The sequence below is a fragment of the Dysidea avara genome, chromosome 14 (assembly GCF_963678975.1).
Source record: "Dysidea avara chromosome 14, odDysAvar1.4, whole genome shotgun sequence".
Lineage (NCBI taxonomy): Eukaryota > Metazoa > Porifera > Demospongiae > Dictyoceratida > Dysideidae > Dysidea > Dysidea avara.
Window position 1 is genome coordinate 13,544,291 of NC_089285.1, and position 17,230 is coordinate 13,561,520.

The 17,230-nt window shown below is 39.4% G+C and overlaps 1 protein-coding gene and 1 long non-coding RNA gene across 2 annotated transcripts in view; both read left to right on the forward strand.

Moving 5' to 3' along the window:
- Positions 1-228: 228 nt before the first annotated feature.
- The window catches only part of LOC136244539 (uncharacterized), a 31,263-nt gene continuing 14,261 nt past the window's right edge, over positions 229-17,230 (forward strand). The window contains exons 1-2 of the long non-coding RNA XR_010695394.1: positions 229-412; positions 462-499. This is a non-coding gene — a long non-coding RNA (uncharacterized lncRNA). The remainder of the gene's footprint in view (positions 413-461; positions 500-17,230) is intronic.
- Positions 8,732-15,760, forward strand: LOC136244533 (uncharacterized). The gene is made up of 7 exons (XM_066036113.1): positions 8,732-11,179; positions 11,350-11,487; positions 11,546-11,769; positions 11,817-12,368; positions 12,426-12,500; positions 12,557-12,706; positions 12,757-15,760. Exons 4-7 carry the CDS (start codon positions 11,972-11,974, stop codon positions 12,993-12,995), a joined length of 861 nt encoding a protein of 286 aa, XP_065892185.1. The 5' UTR covers positions 8,732-11,179; positions 11,350-11,487; positions 11,546-11,769; positions 11,817-11,971; the 3' UTR covers positions 12,996-15,760.

The following is a 17,230-nucleotide window of genomic DNA, read 5'->3' on the forward strand; positions in this document are numbered from 1 at the left end:
ACTTTAGGTCCTTTCCTACATGTTGTAATCAGTCTAGAATCTAGCTACTGAAGCTAAATCTAGATGTCACGCAGTATAAAAAGCCGGACATGTCCGAACTCTCTCGACTTTTCCCACTGTGCTATTTATAGAGCACGAGACTAATGCATAAGTACTTGTTCACATGATAAAACTGCTTTCGGTATTATGCAATTTTGCGGTTAAGCAGGTCCGTATATAAAGGACTGATTCAACCAAAACATTAGAAGTGGACCAGCCAGCGTGTTGGGAGATTAGTTTGTGTTTTTGTGTGAGGCACCCACACCATAGGAAGTATCCTGCCGGGCGTTTGTTTGCCGCGGTTGCGTGGTGCCCGGGTGCCTTGCAACCCCAACACCGGCTAGGTCCGCTTGCTCAGTGCAGGATGATAAGTGTAAGTTTTGTTTGCTGGCGTGTGTGAGGTGTTTAAAAATATATTTCAGGGTAATGACGGAGTGTAAAGAAGATGAAAGAATAGGAGGTAAATATTGTATGTGAAGTTATATTGACCCTTTGCAGGTGAGCTGCTGCCATAGCAGCATCCGCCATTTTGAAGTACAACCCCTTCGGTAGCGTAGGAGAGAGCGTAGGTCAACCTTTGCCGTAGAGTGCAGAAGAAAGCAGCTCTACTTCCTGATACTATTTTACTGTTATAGAAACCGACGTAGTCTCGCGTAGCCAGACCCACTTTTTGCGCGGCGCTTATCGATTGATAATCATAAGCGCCTAGCTGCGAGAGGGTCTGGTATAGTTCGAATAGTGAAGTTGTTCTGACACCCTGAGCTTTTTCAGGGTGATAATGAAACAGCTGGTTAACTTTCATCATGCCACGTCATATTGCGGGTTGTTAGCAAATTCCTTTCTCTATTGACAGTAAGCCATTAGTCTGCAATATGATGTGGCGTGATGAAAGTTAACCAGGTGTTTCATTATCACCCTGAAAAAAACTCAGGGTGTCAGAACAACTTTACTATTTGAACTATACCAGACCCTCTCGCAGCTAGGCGCTTTTAATTATCAATCGATAAATGCCGCGCAAAGAGTTGGTCTGGCTACGCGAGATTAGAAACCGACGCTATCAGGGTTGCGAGAACGGTTTGTACTCCAAGATGGTGGATTTTGCTATGGCAGCAGCTCACCTCTAAAGAGTCTATACCGTACGCAATGAAATAAGAAAAAAAATTGACGAATCACACTTCAACTAGTATGTATGTATTCTAGTATCTATATGTCGAGAGGCTAATACAGCACGAGGCAAAGCCTAGTGATGTATTTGCCTCAAGACACCCCTCCTCCCGAGTACTTTATTTTTCATACACACAAGTGTAGGCAGTACTTTAAGTGTTATATTGTACTTCCTGGTTGTCTGGCCCAGAGCGATTTTCTCTAGTACTCAAACTGCTGCGATTTTTGGTGATCAGGATATCAATCAGTGTTTACATAATCTATTTTTAGTCATAGAATGAACTAATAGGATTAGTTTGGCTAGTTTTAGCGATTTACAATGTCACACACGTGATCAATCATGCTGTCTTAGTGGAGTCGTGTTTAAAAAGCTTCATGATCAGGTGTTGTGTGGTATATGTAATAGTTGTAACATGAGAATGAGGGCTTTGCCTGATATGCTACCCGAGGGCAGAGTGCATACATATCAGGCAAAGTCCGAATGCCCCTTGTTACAGCTAATATGTAACACCAGGAGCTTGGCGCGAAGGAGCGTGATACTAGTGGTTCCAACATTTGACTAATTACTTAAACCTCAGTCCATGTAGGGCATTCATCCTATATTCACTGCTACTCAGTGGTTTATTGCATCATGACTTTTAAGCTGTTAATTTTCAAAGGAAGCCATGATGAGTCTAAGTACTTGTGTGCTATTTGTAAACTAAAAGAGACTGAACAACTCTTAACAATGAACTAAGTAGCCATATGTTTTGTAAGCTCTCTGTGCTGTACTAAGGACCAGAAACAGAGCTGTGTTGAAACAATTCTTTTAATTACCCTACCAGTATTACTGACACTCTATGGCTGCATATTAACTGCTAGCACCTGTTAACATAACCAAGCACAGCCCAGGAAATTACTGCTCTCTTTATAAGGACATGTTTCATTAACAAAAGATAGAACACAGCTATATCCTGAGTGTTACGCTCCTTCGCGCCTTCGGCGCTTATAAGCTCCTGGTAACACTTATCAGGCTAATAGCCTGTACAGGGCGATCAATCACCCAATCCAATAGGAGTGCAGCCACTGGATATATTATATATGCGTACCTAAAATTTTCGATTATGGGTTAATGGCTAGTACATTCTGGTTACGTTTAGTGGCAATGAATTGGCGTTCCTAGAGATATCATAGAGAATTTTGGTTACACGAGTTTAATGTTTTAATCAGTACTATTGAATCGTTTATGGAAAAGTACGGAGTTCACTAAAGACCTAGATAGGTAAGCTTGCTTGTAGAGTAGATACTCCAAGCAGAGTGCGAGCTTCATGATGGAGTGTGTCCGTATTCGAAAATGTGGAAACAATTGGTGAATAAGCTATAGCACTAATTCTCACTTTAGCCCAACATTTTTCAACTCATAGGATGGCAAGGATAACAAAACGCTCTCCGTCTGAGTGGTTTTCATGGTAAAATCCAACCTTAATCACTTGCTCCAACGATATCTTGAAGGATATTGTCTACCAGCAAGTTGATCGCTAGTTAACTATTGCTATATTTCCTGCACTGCCTGCAGCATTACTACACACCAGGGTAAGGAGTAAGTAAAAAAAAAGTCAGCCCAGTAGTCCAGTCCAGTATTCCATCCAGTAATCCAGTCCACTGTATAATAACGCCCTAAGACAGACACCATTGGGGAAATGAAAAGTGTCCTTTATATTGAGGTATCCTTATTTAATGGGTTTTAAAATAATCAGTTTTAATGCATACAGGAGACCAAATGGTGGAGCAAGATAGGTTATGTATGGTACCGTGTGAACCAGATATGATAAGTTTAATAGCAACAAAAGTGATGTTATTGAGCATGGGTTACCTATGGTGTGTAGCCTCTACCATCCAGAAAATCAGGCACCACAAAAGTTTTATGCATGCTCCCATAAAGTCTTGTCTGGATTACTCCATATTTGATTAGTTGTCAAGATGGTTGGCTATGCAGATTATGTAGTTTATCCTGTAGTGTAGTTTATTCGTTTAACCAAAGGTTAAAAGTATTGATTAACTTAGAGAAGTATATCATACCTCTCAACTGTCACACCTCCAGTGTGATTCTCACGATTTGAGGTGCAATCTCATGCTCACATGCCCAAGGTATTGAATCTGACGCCTACAAGCAATGTAGCATAAGTTTCACAAGAAACGTTCAGTATTAGAATCAAAAATGTCTGTAAAACTTTGGATAGTTATGTAGTTGTAAATAGTTTGTGTCACGTGATCATTCTTACGTGATTCCTGGTATTCAAACGAGGAAATGGTGCTGGATCAGATGTGTATGGGATAATAATATATGGATCAGAGCACTGGATTAAGACATGGCTGGGGACAGCAGAGTGAGATGTAAAATAAAAGAGTAAAAGAAGATTTCAACTGCTTGGTACCTACAAGTGTTATTTAGTTGTGCTGTGCCATGTGTCACAAAATGATCTCGTGGTGCCATGGATACATCGCAAGGCGATAATAGAGAACAAGCCACTAAGTGTGGCGAACAATAAAAAAGATAGTGACATTCCAGTGCCTTCAAAGGATAAAAGTGCACTACCAGAATACCAGAATTCAATGGATACGTCAGTGTGCTCAACTAATTCTAGTGTTTGGCATAGCAGATGGTGGTAGAATGTATTACAATTAATAGCAACTAAGCTTGCATAGACAGGTGGATAGATAGAAAGCATAGGTGTACATTATACATTTTCAGCCTAAGGGCACATTTTATGTATGTTGTGCTTGTTCTCTCCATCAGGTTGCACAGGATGGATGGCAGTTTGTTGATTACTCCTGGCAAAGGCTACAGGTTGAGAACTCTGCTCTATGGTAATTGTGGTTTATCGGCAAGTCGCTAACTCGTGAACAGTAACCATAATTTCAAGTAAGGAATTACAGCTAGCTAATAAGATTAGTTTTACACTATATAGGCTGCACTGACGTACGGGTAGTTGCGAGTGTAGCTGCATATTCACAGACTGAGTGGCAGCCGCCATATGTCCAATACCAGAGCGTAGCTTTCGGAGACCAAGCATGCAAGTTGGCATTGGCTTAGTGGAGCTGTTGGGCACCTGCCGTAGAGTTTGTGGGAACTAAAAGGCTCGCTCTTAGAATGGGAAACATTCTGGCACGAAGCCAAATCACTTGCCAGCAGCACTGATTTTCTATTGAAAAAAAATTCACCCATTATTTCAAGTTCCTTTACACAGTGCACCGAGTGCAGTATCTTGGGTGGTATACAGTCCTTTAGAAGTGAGCTTTGTGATAGCAGTGGCTACCCTCTATTAACTACAAGCACCCTGTCTAAAAGGGGAAAAAAACTGATTCAAGGGGTAGGTAACAACCTGAACATTGTGTAGGTTAACCCCTGAAATTGCTGTTTTGGAAAAATGAATAGTCTATGGCCCAAAGTTTTGTATATGTTGAAATACAAAAGTTGACTGAAAGATGCAACAGAAATACATGAATTTTTATAGATTGACATGTTTTGAAATTGAGGAGTTTTATGGAGATAGCTATAGCTGTACAATCCTGAAGGTCGAGATATGGGCAGTCATTTTTCTATGTGATACTTAATAGAAGAGTTACCTACTTCATTGGGATTAATTGAATAAACTATATAGTGGTTACTATAGAATAAAAGTGGTTACTAATTGTACTTTTATCTACTATTGCATTGGAGAGAAGGTATTGAAAACTGTCATTTAGAATGTGCTTGTGCTTTAGTTGGATGCAACTCCTGGTGCTGGTAAATCAATCTTAGCACACCAGGAAGAGATCTCCCTGTGGTATTGCAGGAGTTGATGTGAAAGTAGGCTACATAGTGGTACAGCTCTCATACAGACAGGTTGATCTGTTGTCAATCCCTAGTGGTGCAAGGAGGTGCTCTCTTCGTCAAATACAGAGTGCATCTGCAGCGCAGAAGGTTATTCTCTTGGTACAAGCACCTTGTGGTATGGTAGGTGTGTTTCCTACCTGGCACAATGGTAAATGTGTAGTGATGTGCGATACACATCGATATGTCAGAACATTGCAATACTCTGGCTGTTTTGTGACATCTATATCATGCTTGTGTATCGATATTTTATTACACAATCACAGAAATGTGAAGGTCTGGTTTTGTGCAAGTTAACAGTGTAGCTTGGTTGTTTACCAGTTCCTAGACTGTTTAAGCTAGTTATATAACAGTGCAGAGGGCTAATAGCTGGTATTAAAGCATGAAAAATTATTGGCCGCCCACGAATTTAAATATGAACTGGCTGCTTACCACTTTCCTGAACTCTTTTAAAGCTTGTCATGTAACAGTGCAGTGGGGAGTAGTTGGTACTTAGTAGGGATGCCACGATATCGATAGTAGTGACATACTACATGTCGTGACATAAAGCTCCATGATATGATATGACATAGGCTTCTTTATGTCATGACACAAATGTCTCCTTATTATGCACGCTTTTCCATTCATTTTGATCAAATTTGATGCAATAAATATGAGCAAAATTGAGAAATAAGTATGAGCAATGTTGGTTGTTGATATCGTAGTTAATATTGCTGATGAATAAGTTGATGACTTAGCAATGAAAATTTATTAGCAGCCCATGCATTTAATCGCATTTTTAGAAAAAATGTACCATATCACATATCGTATCATTGAGTACACAGCTGTTAGATACAGATACGCTCTGTCAGGCATACCGCACATCACTGTAAATGTGCCCCATAAAATAATAAAGCTAGTTCAGTAATTAAAGAGTGAAGTATTGTAGGGGTGTATCCTACATGGTGCAGTTCTCATACAGACAGGTTTATCTGTAATCCCTAGTGGTGCAGGGAGGTGCTTTCTTCATAAAATGCAAAGTGTGTCTGCAGCGCAGCACAGAAGGTTATTTTCTTGGCACAGGTGCCTTATGGTATGGTAGGTGTATTTCCTAACTGGCACAATGGCAAATGTGCCCCAAGTGATTGGATTTATTGTAGGGTGTATTCTACTGTACATAGTGGTGCAGCTCTCATACAGACAAGTTTATCTTTTGTTAATCCCTAGTGGTGCAGGGAGATGTTTTCTTCGTCAAATACAAAGTGTGTCTGCAGCGCAGACAGTTATACGTGTGTGCGTGCGTGGTTGGGTGGGTGCGTGCGTGCGTGCGTGGTTGGGTGGGTGCGTGCGTGGTTGGGTGGGTGGGTGCGTGCGTGCGTGAGTGAGTGAGCGTGCGTGAGTGGAGTGAGCTTGCATGTATGCAGTGCTCTGGATAATGGTCGACAATGGACAATTTCCAGACAAATTAGCCAATGTCTGACCATAATTGTATTTGGCAGGACATAATGTCCTATCAAAGGAGCCCAAAAAGCCCAGGGTGTGCATATTTGGTTTACTGTTTGCTTTACTACTAATAGCTGTCTCTTGGTTGCTAGGAGATTAAACATTCAAGCCACCCAAGAAACTGACCACTAATGTACCAATGCCAACCTCTCTGCTGTGCAGAAACCTCACATAATCACTTGTAATAGTGTCTCAGACATAAAAGAATGTCTATACTCAGCACAACAAAGGGAATGCCTACAGCCAGAGTGCCTTACATCAGGGAATGCTTACTAGAGGTAGTGTTATAGGTCACTTGTGTCCTTACAAAGTATACATTTGTCTGGACAAGTTTGTATTTGTCAGGACATTTTGTCCTGGCGCTTAAGAATTCTTATCGGGAGCACTGGTATGTGACCAAGTCTGACAAAATGGAGCTTATAGCCGGAACTTGCTTAATAAGTGTATCTCCATTTCTGTGCAAACTATAACAATTCTGTAAGTATCAGTAAAATCTCCATAAATTTCTACATAAGTGATGAAAATTTTAAATAGTTATCATGTCCACAGAAAAAGTTACAAAATTTCAAACTTTGAAAAATTATGGTCAAAATTTGACTGGCTACAAGCGCTATTTTTTTCAGACTGGATCACATATATATGTATTTTATTTTTTTGGCACAGGCACCTTATGGTATGGTAGCTATTTTTCCTACCAGGCACAAAAAACTGTGAAACTTAACTGGTTAACTGATCATTCAAAAACCTGTAATTTTTATAAATTCAGTTATCAGCTATTATATATTTTTATCATAATCCAATAAATGATCTCTAATATTTTCACTCAAAAAGGTTTGGTTTGGGTACTCTTTTTCATTCTTCAACATAGATATCTCACTTGTTGTAGGATTCATCTTAATGTATAATGACTTATTGCCTCTTTTTTTGTCTCGTTTCACAGCTCTTGAAGTAAAAGGCTCATAAGAGAGAGAGAGAGAGAGCTATAGCCAAAATAGGAGTTAAGTAGTAGTGTGAAAATGTAGGGGGAGCTGTCTACATGTGGGGTAGACAGGTTTATCTGTCGTCAATCCATAGTGGTGTAGGGAGCTGCTTTCTTCACAAAATATGAAGTGTATCTGCAGGGGATAATCATCCTCCTGCGCAGGCATGGTATGGTATGGCAGTAGTGTTTCCTACATGGCACAAAGGTAAATGTGCCTCATTATTGGAGTCACAGGCTTGATGGCATTTGAACAGTGGAAGGTCAGAGTTATGCATTTCAACGGATATGGTCAAAGTTTGAGCATACCATAACTCTGCTAAACCTGAGCAGTGTGTTACGAGTTAGTTCTGTTACAAATAAATAGGGGGCTATTGTACAAAACCACCAATCTGAGACAAGGTCATCCCTCTTTGGTTTCATGTTCCTCTTTGGTCTGTTCCAACTTTATTATTTTACCTATTCATGTGATTTGAAGACATTGGGGAGAAGTTAAAGTGCACCAGCTGCTATTTTCAGAAGATCTGGGTAACAGCAGTACTTGCATATGCATTTGTATGGCTTCCCGTACTTTGTAGAATAGGCAATAGCTACAGAGACATTGTTTTCTACATTAAATGTTGTAGTTTGATTGATTGTTGTAACTGGCAAGGAACCTTTGTTACTTGTGTCTGTGATTAGCGAGGTGTTATAATGTAGTGCTTGCCATGTCTGGGAATTGTACAGTGTCCGGTTTACGGAATAGAGAGGTGTCCACCTATTGAGGGGACATTAATGCACACGAGTATTGGAAGTTGCATTTGGGACTTTATTAATTGTCCGTTATAAAGAGGCTGTCCGCCATTCAGGAGTGTCTGTTAAGAAGGGTTCCACTGTATGTCTACCAGTGAGTATCAAGTGAAAAGGAAACAGTATGTATATTTCAGAAAGATAAAACTCTGAAATCTGTTATTTTACAAGTAGAAGGAAAAATTAGGAATTTTTAAGTTTGATTAAGGATCAAAGAAAAAAAGCAGGGAAACAAGGGAGATCACCTACACCTGCAGATTTACTAGCAGACATTTAATCTCTACTTTAGTCATAGGTATAGACTGAATTAGGGGTTAAAGGTCCACTTGTTTATTTGCAGGTATAGGTGACCTTCCTTGTTTCCTATGATCCCTAATCGGACTTAAACTTCCTAATTTTTCCTTATACTTGTTATTTTACTTATTTTATAACATAATTATGACTGGAGAACCTACGCGTACCACATCATGAGTCCTTCCGCATGCCCATGACCCATTAGTATATAACAATAAACTTACAGGATATAGGGAAAGATTGCAGGTTTGTCACTTTTCATTTGGTAAGAAGTGACCGTCTCAGTAAAACCCGACTTGTTTACACAACTTCTGACAACATTATCTGCAGTGTCCAAGAAATGGATCACCAAAGTTTCAGCCTTCTGTTGTGAGTTTTGGAATTGTAGCACTAGACAGCAAGAAGAGCAAGATAATCGATTTGTACAGCATATATACTGAAAATAAGCTACATTCACACCCATATCATCTAAACACATTAGTCCACAACATTGCAATTTGGCTTAAGATGTTCACCATGGATTAGCAAATCAGCCAAGATATAGTGTCAACCCTGTAGTCACTTACACATATGGTTATGAAGGCGTTTTAGAAATGACAACGAACTCACATTTACCGCAACATAAACAATTGCACATTACACTCATACCATTTGGGCTACAGAAAATTTCAATTTTCTCAATACGGATTGATTATTTTGGTTTTGTTTTGGTAAACAAGGGTATAGTGTTAGTAGTTCAGTTGATGTACAAATCACATTTAAAGGGACAATGTGTTGTTTATGAAGCCGTTCAAGCATCCATAACAATTACGCCATCCGGTAAGCAAACCTATTAAGTAATTACGTGCAGAGTATCACGTGCACATATCATGAGAATGGACGCTCTCGACCAGATTGCTCACGAAATGAACACCATTACTATAACTAAACTAACTGTGCAGATGATGCTGAAGCAGAGGTACGCAATTATCAATACTTACATTGTTGTTTTATATACGGGCGTACTTACAGACAACTCTGCATGTGTATTCTATGTGTGTGGCAGTGAGATGCAACTGCAAGAGCACCTGTCAAAGACACCCTTGTCCCTGTAAAGTGGCAAACTTACACTGTGGCAGAAGTTGTAATTGTGGAAGGATTCGAAAGCCATGTAGAAACAGGGTATCCGGTAACTTGGTATTGTATTAATTACGCAATGGACTATGCAGCCATCAATGGATACCCCAAATGTGGCAGAATCGTCTAAAAATTCAGATTTGGCAGAAATGTAGTTGCTGTGAGTTCTAGACAAGCAGTGTATTAAGTGTGGAGTATCATACCGTTTTCATAAACGTTTATTAGACATTTGCATCCTTACTAACTAAGGAGAAGTGTTGTCAGCTGATTGTTGTGGCATACAGTAGCCAGGGTGGTATCTAACTGATGAAAGGTGTAGTGAGAGGTGATCCCAATTCACCACAATCACTGCCACCACCACCAAGCAATAATCTGCCCCGGTGCAAATGTGGAGAACGCCAACCCATCTTCCTGTAGAAAATGTATGCTGTAGGCACAGGCCATGCATCAGTAGGAATAAAAGTTTCGAATTTATTGTATCTGCCCTGGTGCAAATATGGAGAATGCCAACCTGTGCCTCTTCCTGTAGAAAATGTATGCTGTAGGCAAAGGCCATGCATCAGTAGGAGTGAAAGTTTGAATTTATTGTGCTTAACAACAATGTCTTGTCCATAGCCATTGTTAGCCGAGCAGATACATTCGCAGATGATCCTGATTATAGTCCAGCGAGCTATCGAAAGGCTGCATATAGTCAGTGGGTGATGTGGTAGTATGGGTATTGAGGAAGGTATAACAGGAAAGTTATTTTTGTGGGTCATCAGCAGGAGGTACCCAGCTACAGATGGATTTACTTAGGCTTCAAGGAGTATTGACCTTTGACATTTACTTGACATACTAGTTGTAGTACATTATGATTAAAATTAATATTAATGGATTCTTGAACGTTTACTCTGGACTAGTTTACCAATGGGAGTGTGAGCAATTGTAGCTTGTCGCCTTGCTGGATGATCCTCTGGCAGAAATCTCTCATGGCGTAAAGATACAGTTGACTGAATTCACATTACACAAACACATTCCATTAGTTGTTGTACGTACTCATACTTCTCTATGGGAGGGGTAACATCCCACTTCTTGATTTGTTTTCTATATTTGCAGTGGTAGATTTTAGTGCCATCTGGTTTCATCATATGTCTTTGCTCAAAGTGTACATTATGATCTAGTACTGCTAGCCTCGTAATCTTGGTTTCTATTAAACAAGTAAACGAAAGTACAGTATGTGACTTTAAAAGTTAACGTTTCGTTTATAAAGAACAATGGTAAAACGATAAGAATTACAGTGCGTAATTACGCACCGTTGCCGATATTGCATCATTCGTAATAACGATATTGCATCATTCATAATAACGATTGGATAGTTTGCGTGCCACTTAATAGCCTTAGATACCACGCAACGAAAGTGAAGATGAATAGCGAAAGGCCTGTTGGTATGGGATGCGCTATGGCACTCATTAATGAAGCCACAGGTGAGCTTAAACAATTAGCGGTTTACAAAGAAACCCTATAAGCTTAAACAGTTTGTTAAGTTAACCACATCATACTTGCCCATATGATTCAATTTGTACCAAACCACAAAACCGCTAGTTGTTTTTTAGCCGTTTTAATCAGCCAGCATGGCACTGTAATGAATTAACAGAGAACTACAGCCACTATTTAATATTCTGGCCTGAAGAGGGGAGTGTCACAACTGTTGAGTCAGCTGATATTAGCTCTGGCAAAGCTGTGGGTGCGGAATGCAAGGTTGGGACATATGAAGGAATGTGTGTTGCAGGAGGTAAGTACACTTATCATTTATACACAACTATTGTTCAAACAGCATTAAAATTTAATAGGGACTAAAGCTGAAATGGAGGTTCTTTAGGATGAGTTTGTGTGTGGTAACTGGACTCCACCAATGCTACAAATCACTCCTGCAAAGAAAAAGAGAAAAGCTAAAGCACAGAATAAAACACAAGCAATAAAAGCTAAACAGAAGAAAGCACAACAACAAGCAACAAAATCTAAAACACAGAAGAAAAAAGGCAGACAAAACAGTCAAAAAAAGAGAAACAGAGTGGTATGTATGACATTAATATAACACGGTCACATACTGTATTTTATTAGGCCACATCTTATTTGTAACGGAAGGAGAACCACCGGCCCTGGTTGTCACCTCTCAGTCACCATCCTCAGCTGTCACGAACCAATTACTATCCCCAGCTATCACCACTCAGACACCATCAGCTGCTGTTAATTCTCTGCCATCAGTACTGACTGCCATGAGCCAGTTGCCAGTTGTGACCCCAAATACCAGCCAGCCACAAGCCGTCACCTCTCAGTCATCCATCCTGGTCAGCACTCAGTCATCATCCCCAACTGTCACCACCCAGTCATCAATACTAACCACCATGAGCCATCCTAGCAGCCAATTGCAAGCTACCCCTAGCCAGTCGTTACTCTTGGATGTTAATACATTCCCTTTTGTACCACCCTGTAGTACACCAGACCCTAGAAGTCATCAGATTACATCCACTGAAGCTGAAAGGGTGCTGGATGAATTACAAAACTTTGATGATTTGTATGGATGGGATCAATATGATGACCAGCAAGGGGATGATGGTTGGGATCGATACGATGACCTGCAAGAATATGAGGAAATGATGTCACTAGATGCCAGTATGTACCCACTGAAATATATAGGAATATAATTGTCATCGCACATTGTAATTATAGGTAATGAGAACCACCTAAGCAATAACATATCTACCAGCAATGAAACACCTTTGACAATGGTGTCACTAGATTCCGGTATGTATCCACATAAAAATATAGGAGTGTACTTCCATTGTACATTATGATTATAGGTAATGAGGACCACCATAACAATAACATATCTATCAGTGATGAAATATCTTTGACAGAGATTATGAAGAAATTTCTTAGCACACAAAATTTGATTCTTACCCGTCTGGATAAACTAGAAAGCCAATTAGAAAGCCAACAAGATACGGGCAGTATGTTACCAATATTATTTACAATTGTAATAATGTGTTGTCAAACACAGGAACACCACTCACGTATAACATACCAACATCTAGTGCTCATCAACATCAGTCACAGTCAGGTCAAAATCAGTCATCCTCAGACCTAGGTCAACATCAGGCAATCTCATACCAGTTACCCTCTCGACATCAGTCATCCCCTGGTCAACATCATTCACCTCCTGGTCAATATCAGTCATCCTCTCACCATCATCAGGTCTACAGAGATGTATACCAATTAGGCCACTATCAAAATCAGTAATCCTACGTTCATCTGAAATAGACCATATCCCACTAGTTCACCCAGATAGAATCATAAACAAATACAGAACATATTGTACTGAAAGTAGAGTGTCCACTCTTGCACAGAGGTTAGCAGCAAAATCATATTTAGGTGATCGGATTTTGGCAAGGTGTACAGTCATGGGTTGTCGAAGTCATCCTGTACTTCCCATTGTCGAGCTGAATAGGCTGAAGGAGAAGATTTTCCAGCCATTCCCTCAGCACTGGGCAGACCCCACAACATTTGAAGACACGTAGACATCATGCTGCACTGCCATTGGACAGCGCTGCAAGCGGCTGAAAAAGACAGGCATACACAGTTAGAATGATAGCAATTACATGAGATATTGTGTATGTATGTATATACTGTACTTGCTGGACTAGCAACTATTTAATTACTGCAATTGTCTATTATATCCATAAGGTAAATGGAGGTAACCTGTGCTGTAAATACTTTGCATACCACATTGCAAGTAATTCGGCATTACCAATACGATGATGCCACAAAATATTTGGTAGTGTGAAAAAATGTTTCTACTGGGAAATTTCAACTAAGAAAACTAAGCGATCAAATAAGCGATAAGCTTTAATGTGTTGTAAAAAAAAAAAAAAAAAAAAAATAGCAACTAAAAGCTTCCACTTCAGTGTAGGTAGAGTTCTAGCTTATTAAAGGAAATCCATGAAGCAAGCTACGAAGTTACCTCCTTTGCCTTACACTTTTTTATGTGTAAAATCATTGTAAGCATGCTCATATAACACATGCACATATAACACATACCTTTTGTTTATAGCGTATTTCTAATGGTGTTGCTCTAGTCACCAACTGCCTGGTCACCATCCTGACTGCGGTGAGACTATCGCCGATTTCTTCTATCACCTTGCGTATGGAATATTCCCAGCTTGTTTCAGTTTGCTTCATTCTCTGCTACTATCTTGGGACAACGTGATAATAAAAAACTTTCATTCTATTTAATAGATTTCACTTGACTTCTCGAATATTCTTTAAAAAAATTTCGTCCCATTAAAAAGATAGTTATTGTGTGAGTTGTTCCCTCAGTTGCTCTGGATTAATGTCATCTCGTTACACAAGGCACAGCGACAACTGTTTTATAAGATCGAGAATTACTAAAGAAGTCGGTGATGAAGCAAATCAGTAAGCGTTTGTGCTTAATAGATACTTGTACTATGATAGTCTCCGTGTGATGAACGGACAGGCTTGCTGCCCAGTAGCACATCACTTTGCACAACTACAGTGAACGATTATGATTATTAAACCACCCCGCCCATTTACCCTGAAATAAAAAACCCTGGTCTCTCTATAGTACAGTAATTGTAAAATATATTTACAAATACATTATATACGAAAATATGTTTTTGAAAGGCAATAAATAAATAAACTATAGTTTTCAAATTAAATAAATGTACAATGCTGTATCATCAGTACAATACAATTAATATCCAGAAGCTGCTCCTTGCATTTCTACAACCTTGGGTAATACTTTCCTTAAATACTTATTACATTTAGTCACAGTCAACTTTCCCCAGAATTCTTTGATGCCATCTATTAATTGTTGTTTCGTTGTAGGTTTGGTGACACGTCTGATGTATTATTTCAACTCGTGCCACAGATTCTCTATTGGATTACAACCAGGGGACTCTGCAGGGGTGCGCCACCAAGTGATCTTTTTGTTGGAAAGAAAATCTTTGGCTGCATTGGATATATGTTTTGGATCGTTGTCAGCCATGAGACGATGACTATCAGGATAGACAGATTCAACAAATGGTATCAGCGTTTTCTCCAGGATCTCAATGTACAATGTTGCATCCATGGTCCCCTCAAAGATGCATACTCCAGTTTTTCCACGTCTACTGATGCCTGCCCAGACATGGACCTTCACTGGGTGTTTAGCTCTACAAATAAAAATATTGTTATCACAAATGAATCCTGATATAAAAATTTAATTATTTCTGTACGTACCTTGGTTTTAGCTTGGGTGGTTCTCCTCGTTTGCGGCAGCAAAAGCGTTTGTGTGTTTCAAGTTGGACGGAGCACTCATCCGACCAAATCACGTTGTTGAAGTTGTCATTCTAATATTGCTGTGCCCAATCTAGACGCTTCGCCTTGTTTGGCTCTTGGATTAATTGGCAATATGCGCTGCCACGGAAGGTCCAACCCAGCTCTGCTCGGCAACAAAGAATCGTCTTGGTGGAGATTTGATAGCCCTTAGAGTTTAGCAAAGCATGTAGTTGTAGAGCTGTTGTTTCGTCGTCTTCTCTCATTCTTTCTTCGACAATAGCCTTCATCTCTTCTGTCATTTTTGTTGGTCTTCCAGATCCAGGGGTGCGTGCGATCGATCCAGTCCGTTCAAACTTATCTATGAACTTAGCTATCCCAACACGCGTAGTATCAATCTTTTCTTCTTTCAACAATTTACGAATAGCAGGAGGTCGATGACCTTGTCGATAGTAATACAAAATTCTCCCTTTCACGTACCACGAATACACCATTTCAAATTGAACTGTTTTTGTAGTTGCAGTAATTCACTATTGCTTTTATATGAAATCGACAAATTGTAATAACAGAAGTTTGTAAATAGCTAGCTACAGCAATAGCTATGTATACTTTTTTTTAAAAACGTAAAAATGATCGGCATGCGTAATTACTTTCGTTTTTACTATTACGATAGCAATTGTAAAACGATAACTTTGCAATCGTTTTTACAAAACAAAATGTAAACTTTTTAAAGTCACATACTGTATTTGGAATTTTCAACTAGAGTAGGGACCGTAGCACATCGATAAAAGGTACTGAAACAAGTTGGAGTAGTCCATGATATTAAATCACAGTAAAACAATCAGAAGTGTTATATCCCTACTGTGCTCCAGATACCATAACGGAAATGCACAGTAGGGATATAACACTTCTTATTGTTTTACTGTGATTTAATATCATGGACTACTCCGGCTTGTTTCAGTACTTTTTATCAATGTGCTATGGTCCCTACTCTAGTTGAAAATTTCAAATTTTTTCATGTACTTGTTTGTTAACTTTTTTTGTAAATAATTTTATTATGACTGGTGAACCCACGCATGCCGCATCTGAAATGGCACCGCGCACCCCAGCTATATCAATTATCGTCTGAAAAGTGAAGTATCCATTACGCTTGGTTGTCAGCTATGTTCAACCCGTTACACAGCAATACGAATCAAGAACTTTTCCGGAAGCACCTCTACAATCTACGCATACCAAAAGAAATGGCACCGCACCCAATTTTATTAATTATCGTCTGAAAAGTGAAGTATCCATTACACTTTGCTGTCGGTTATGTTCAACCTGTTACACAGCAATACGAATCGAGAACTGTTTGAAAAGCACCTTTGCAATCAAAATAGCCACTATGAAAAATACAGATGATTTCCATTTCGAAGGGAAGTCATCACGTGCTCGCACCAAATCGACACCTTTCCCTGTCAGCAACGATGAATGGGACACAAAGGAGTACACTGGTAAGTCCATGAAGAACGCATTGTACGTACTGTGGTATGCCAAAAGGCACCTGTCTGGCTGAAGGGACGTCGAACAGTGAAAAAACCAAGCCCGTAGCCTTAGCCGTTATCGAGTTATGCTTGTCTGAAGGCATCAGTCAGTCAGTTACTTACTTAGTCAGTCAGTAGAAAATTCCATTAGATAAAATTTTTTTTAAATTCCGTAGCAACTTGTTGAAAGCATTTCGGGTCGATCTGAAAATTTGTTTGGGCTTAGTTTTACCTCACCAATAGTGCCTCATCGTTGTCAGGGAAAATTGAGGCTGGTTTTTGGGTGGTTTATTTCGTGGGCCACGCCTACTCCTTTGTCGTCCGTACTATACAGTTACCAGGCATGGGGCGAAGTACTTTAGTACTTGTACTTAAGGACACTCAAGTACACCTTCTTGAACACTTGTACTTATACTTAAATACTTTTTGTACAAATGTAATGTACTTGTACTTATACTTTAGTCCTAAGCAATGTACTTAAAGTACTTATAAGTACTATGAAGTACAATGAAGTCCTTTTACATATGTACAAGTTGTAGCTATATATATATATTGGCTCAAAGATAATATATTCCTGGATTGACATGGTCAGCTTTTGGTTAAAGTCACAATTGCTGCATTTGCTCTAAAAACAGGATTTAAAAGGTTTCCCATCTTCTGATTCATTTCTCTGTTGAT

Coding starts and splice junctions, on each gene's coding strand:
- LOC136244533 (XM_066036113.1), top strand. CDS start 11,972: ATGAGCCAGTTGCCAGTTGTGACCCCAAATACCAGCCAGCCACAAGCC. Junction 12,369..12,425: donor AATGATGTCACTAGATGCCA/GTATGTACCCAC, acceptor TTGTAATTATAG/GTAATGAGAACCACCTAAGC. Junction 12,707..12,756: donor AAGCCAACAAGATACGGGCA/GTATGTTACCAA, acceptor TGTCAAACACAG/GAACACCACTCACGTATAAC.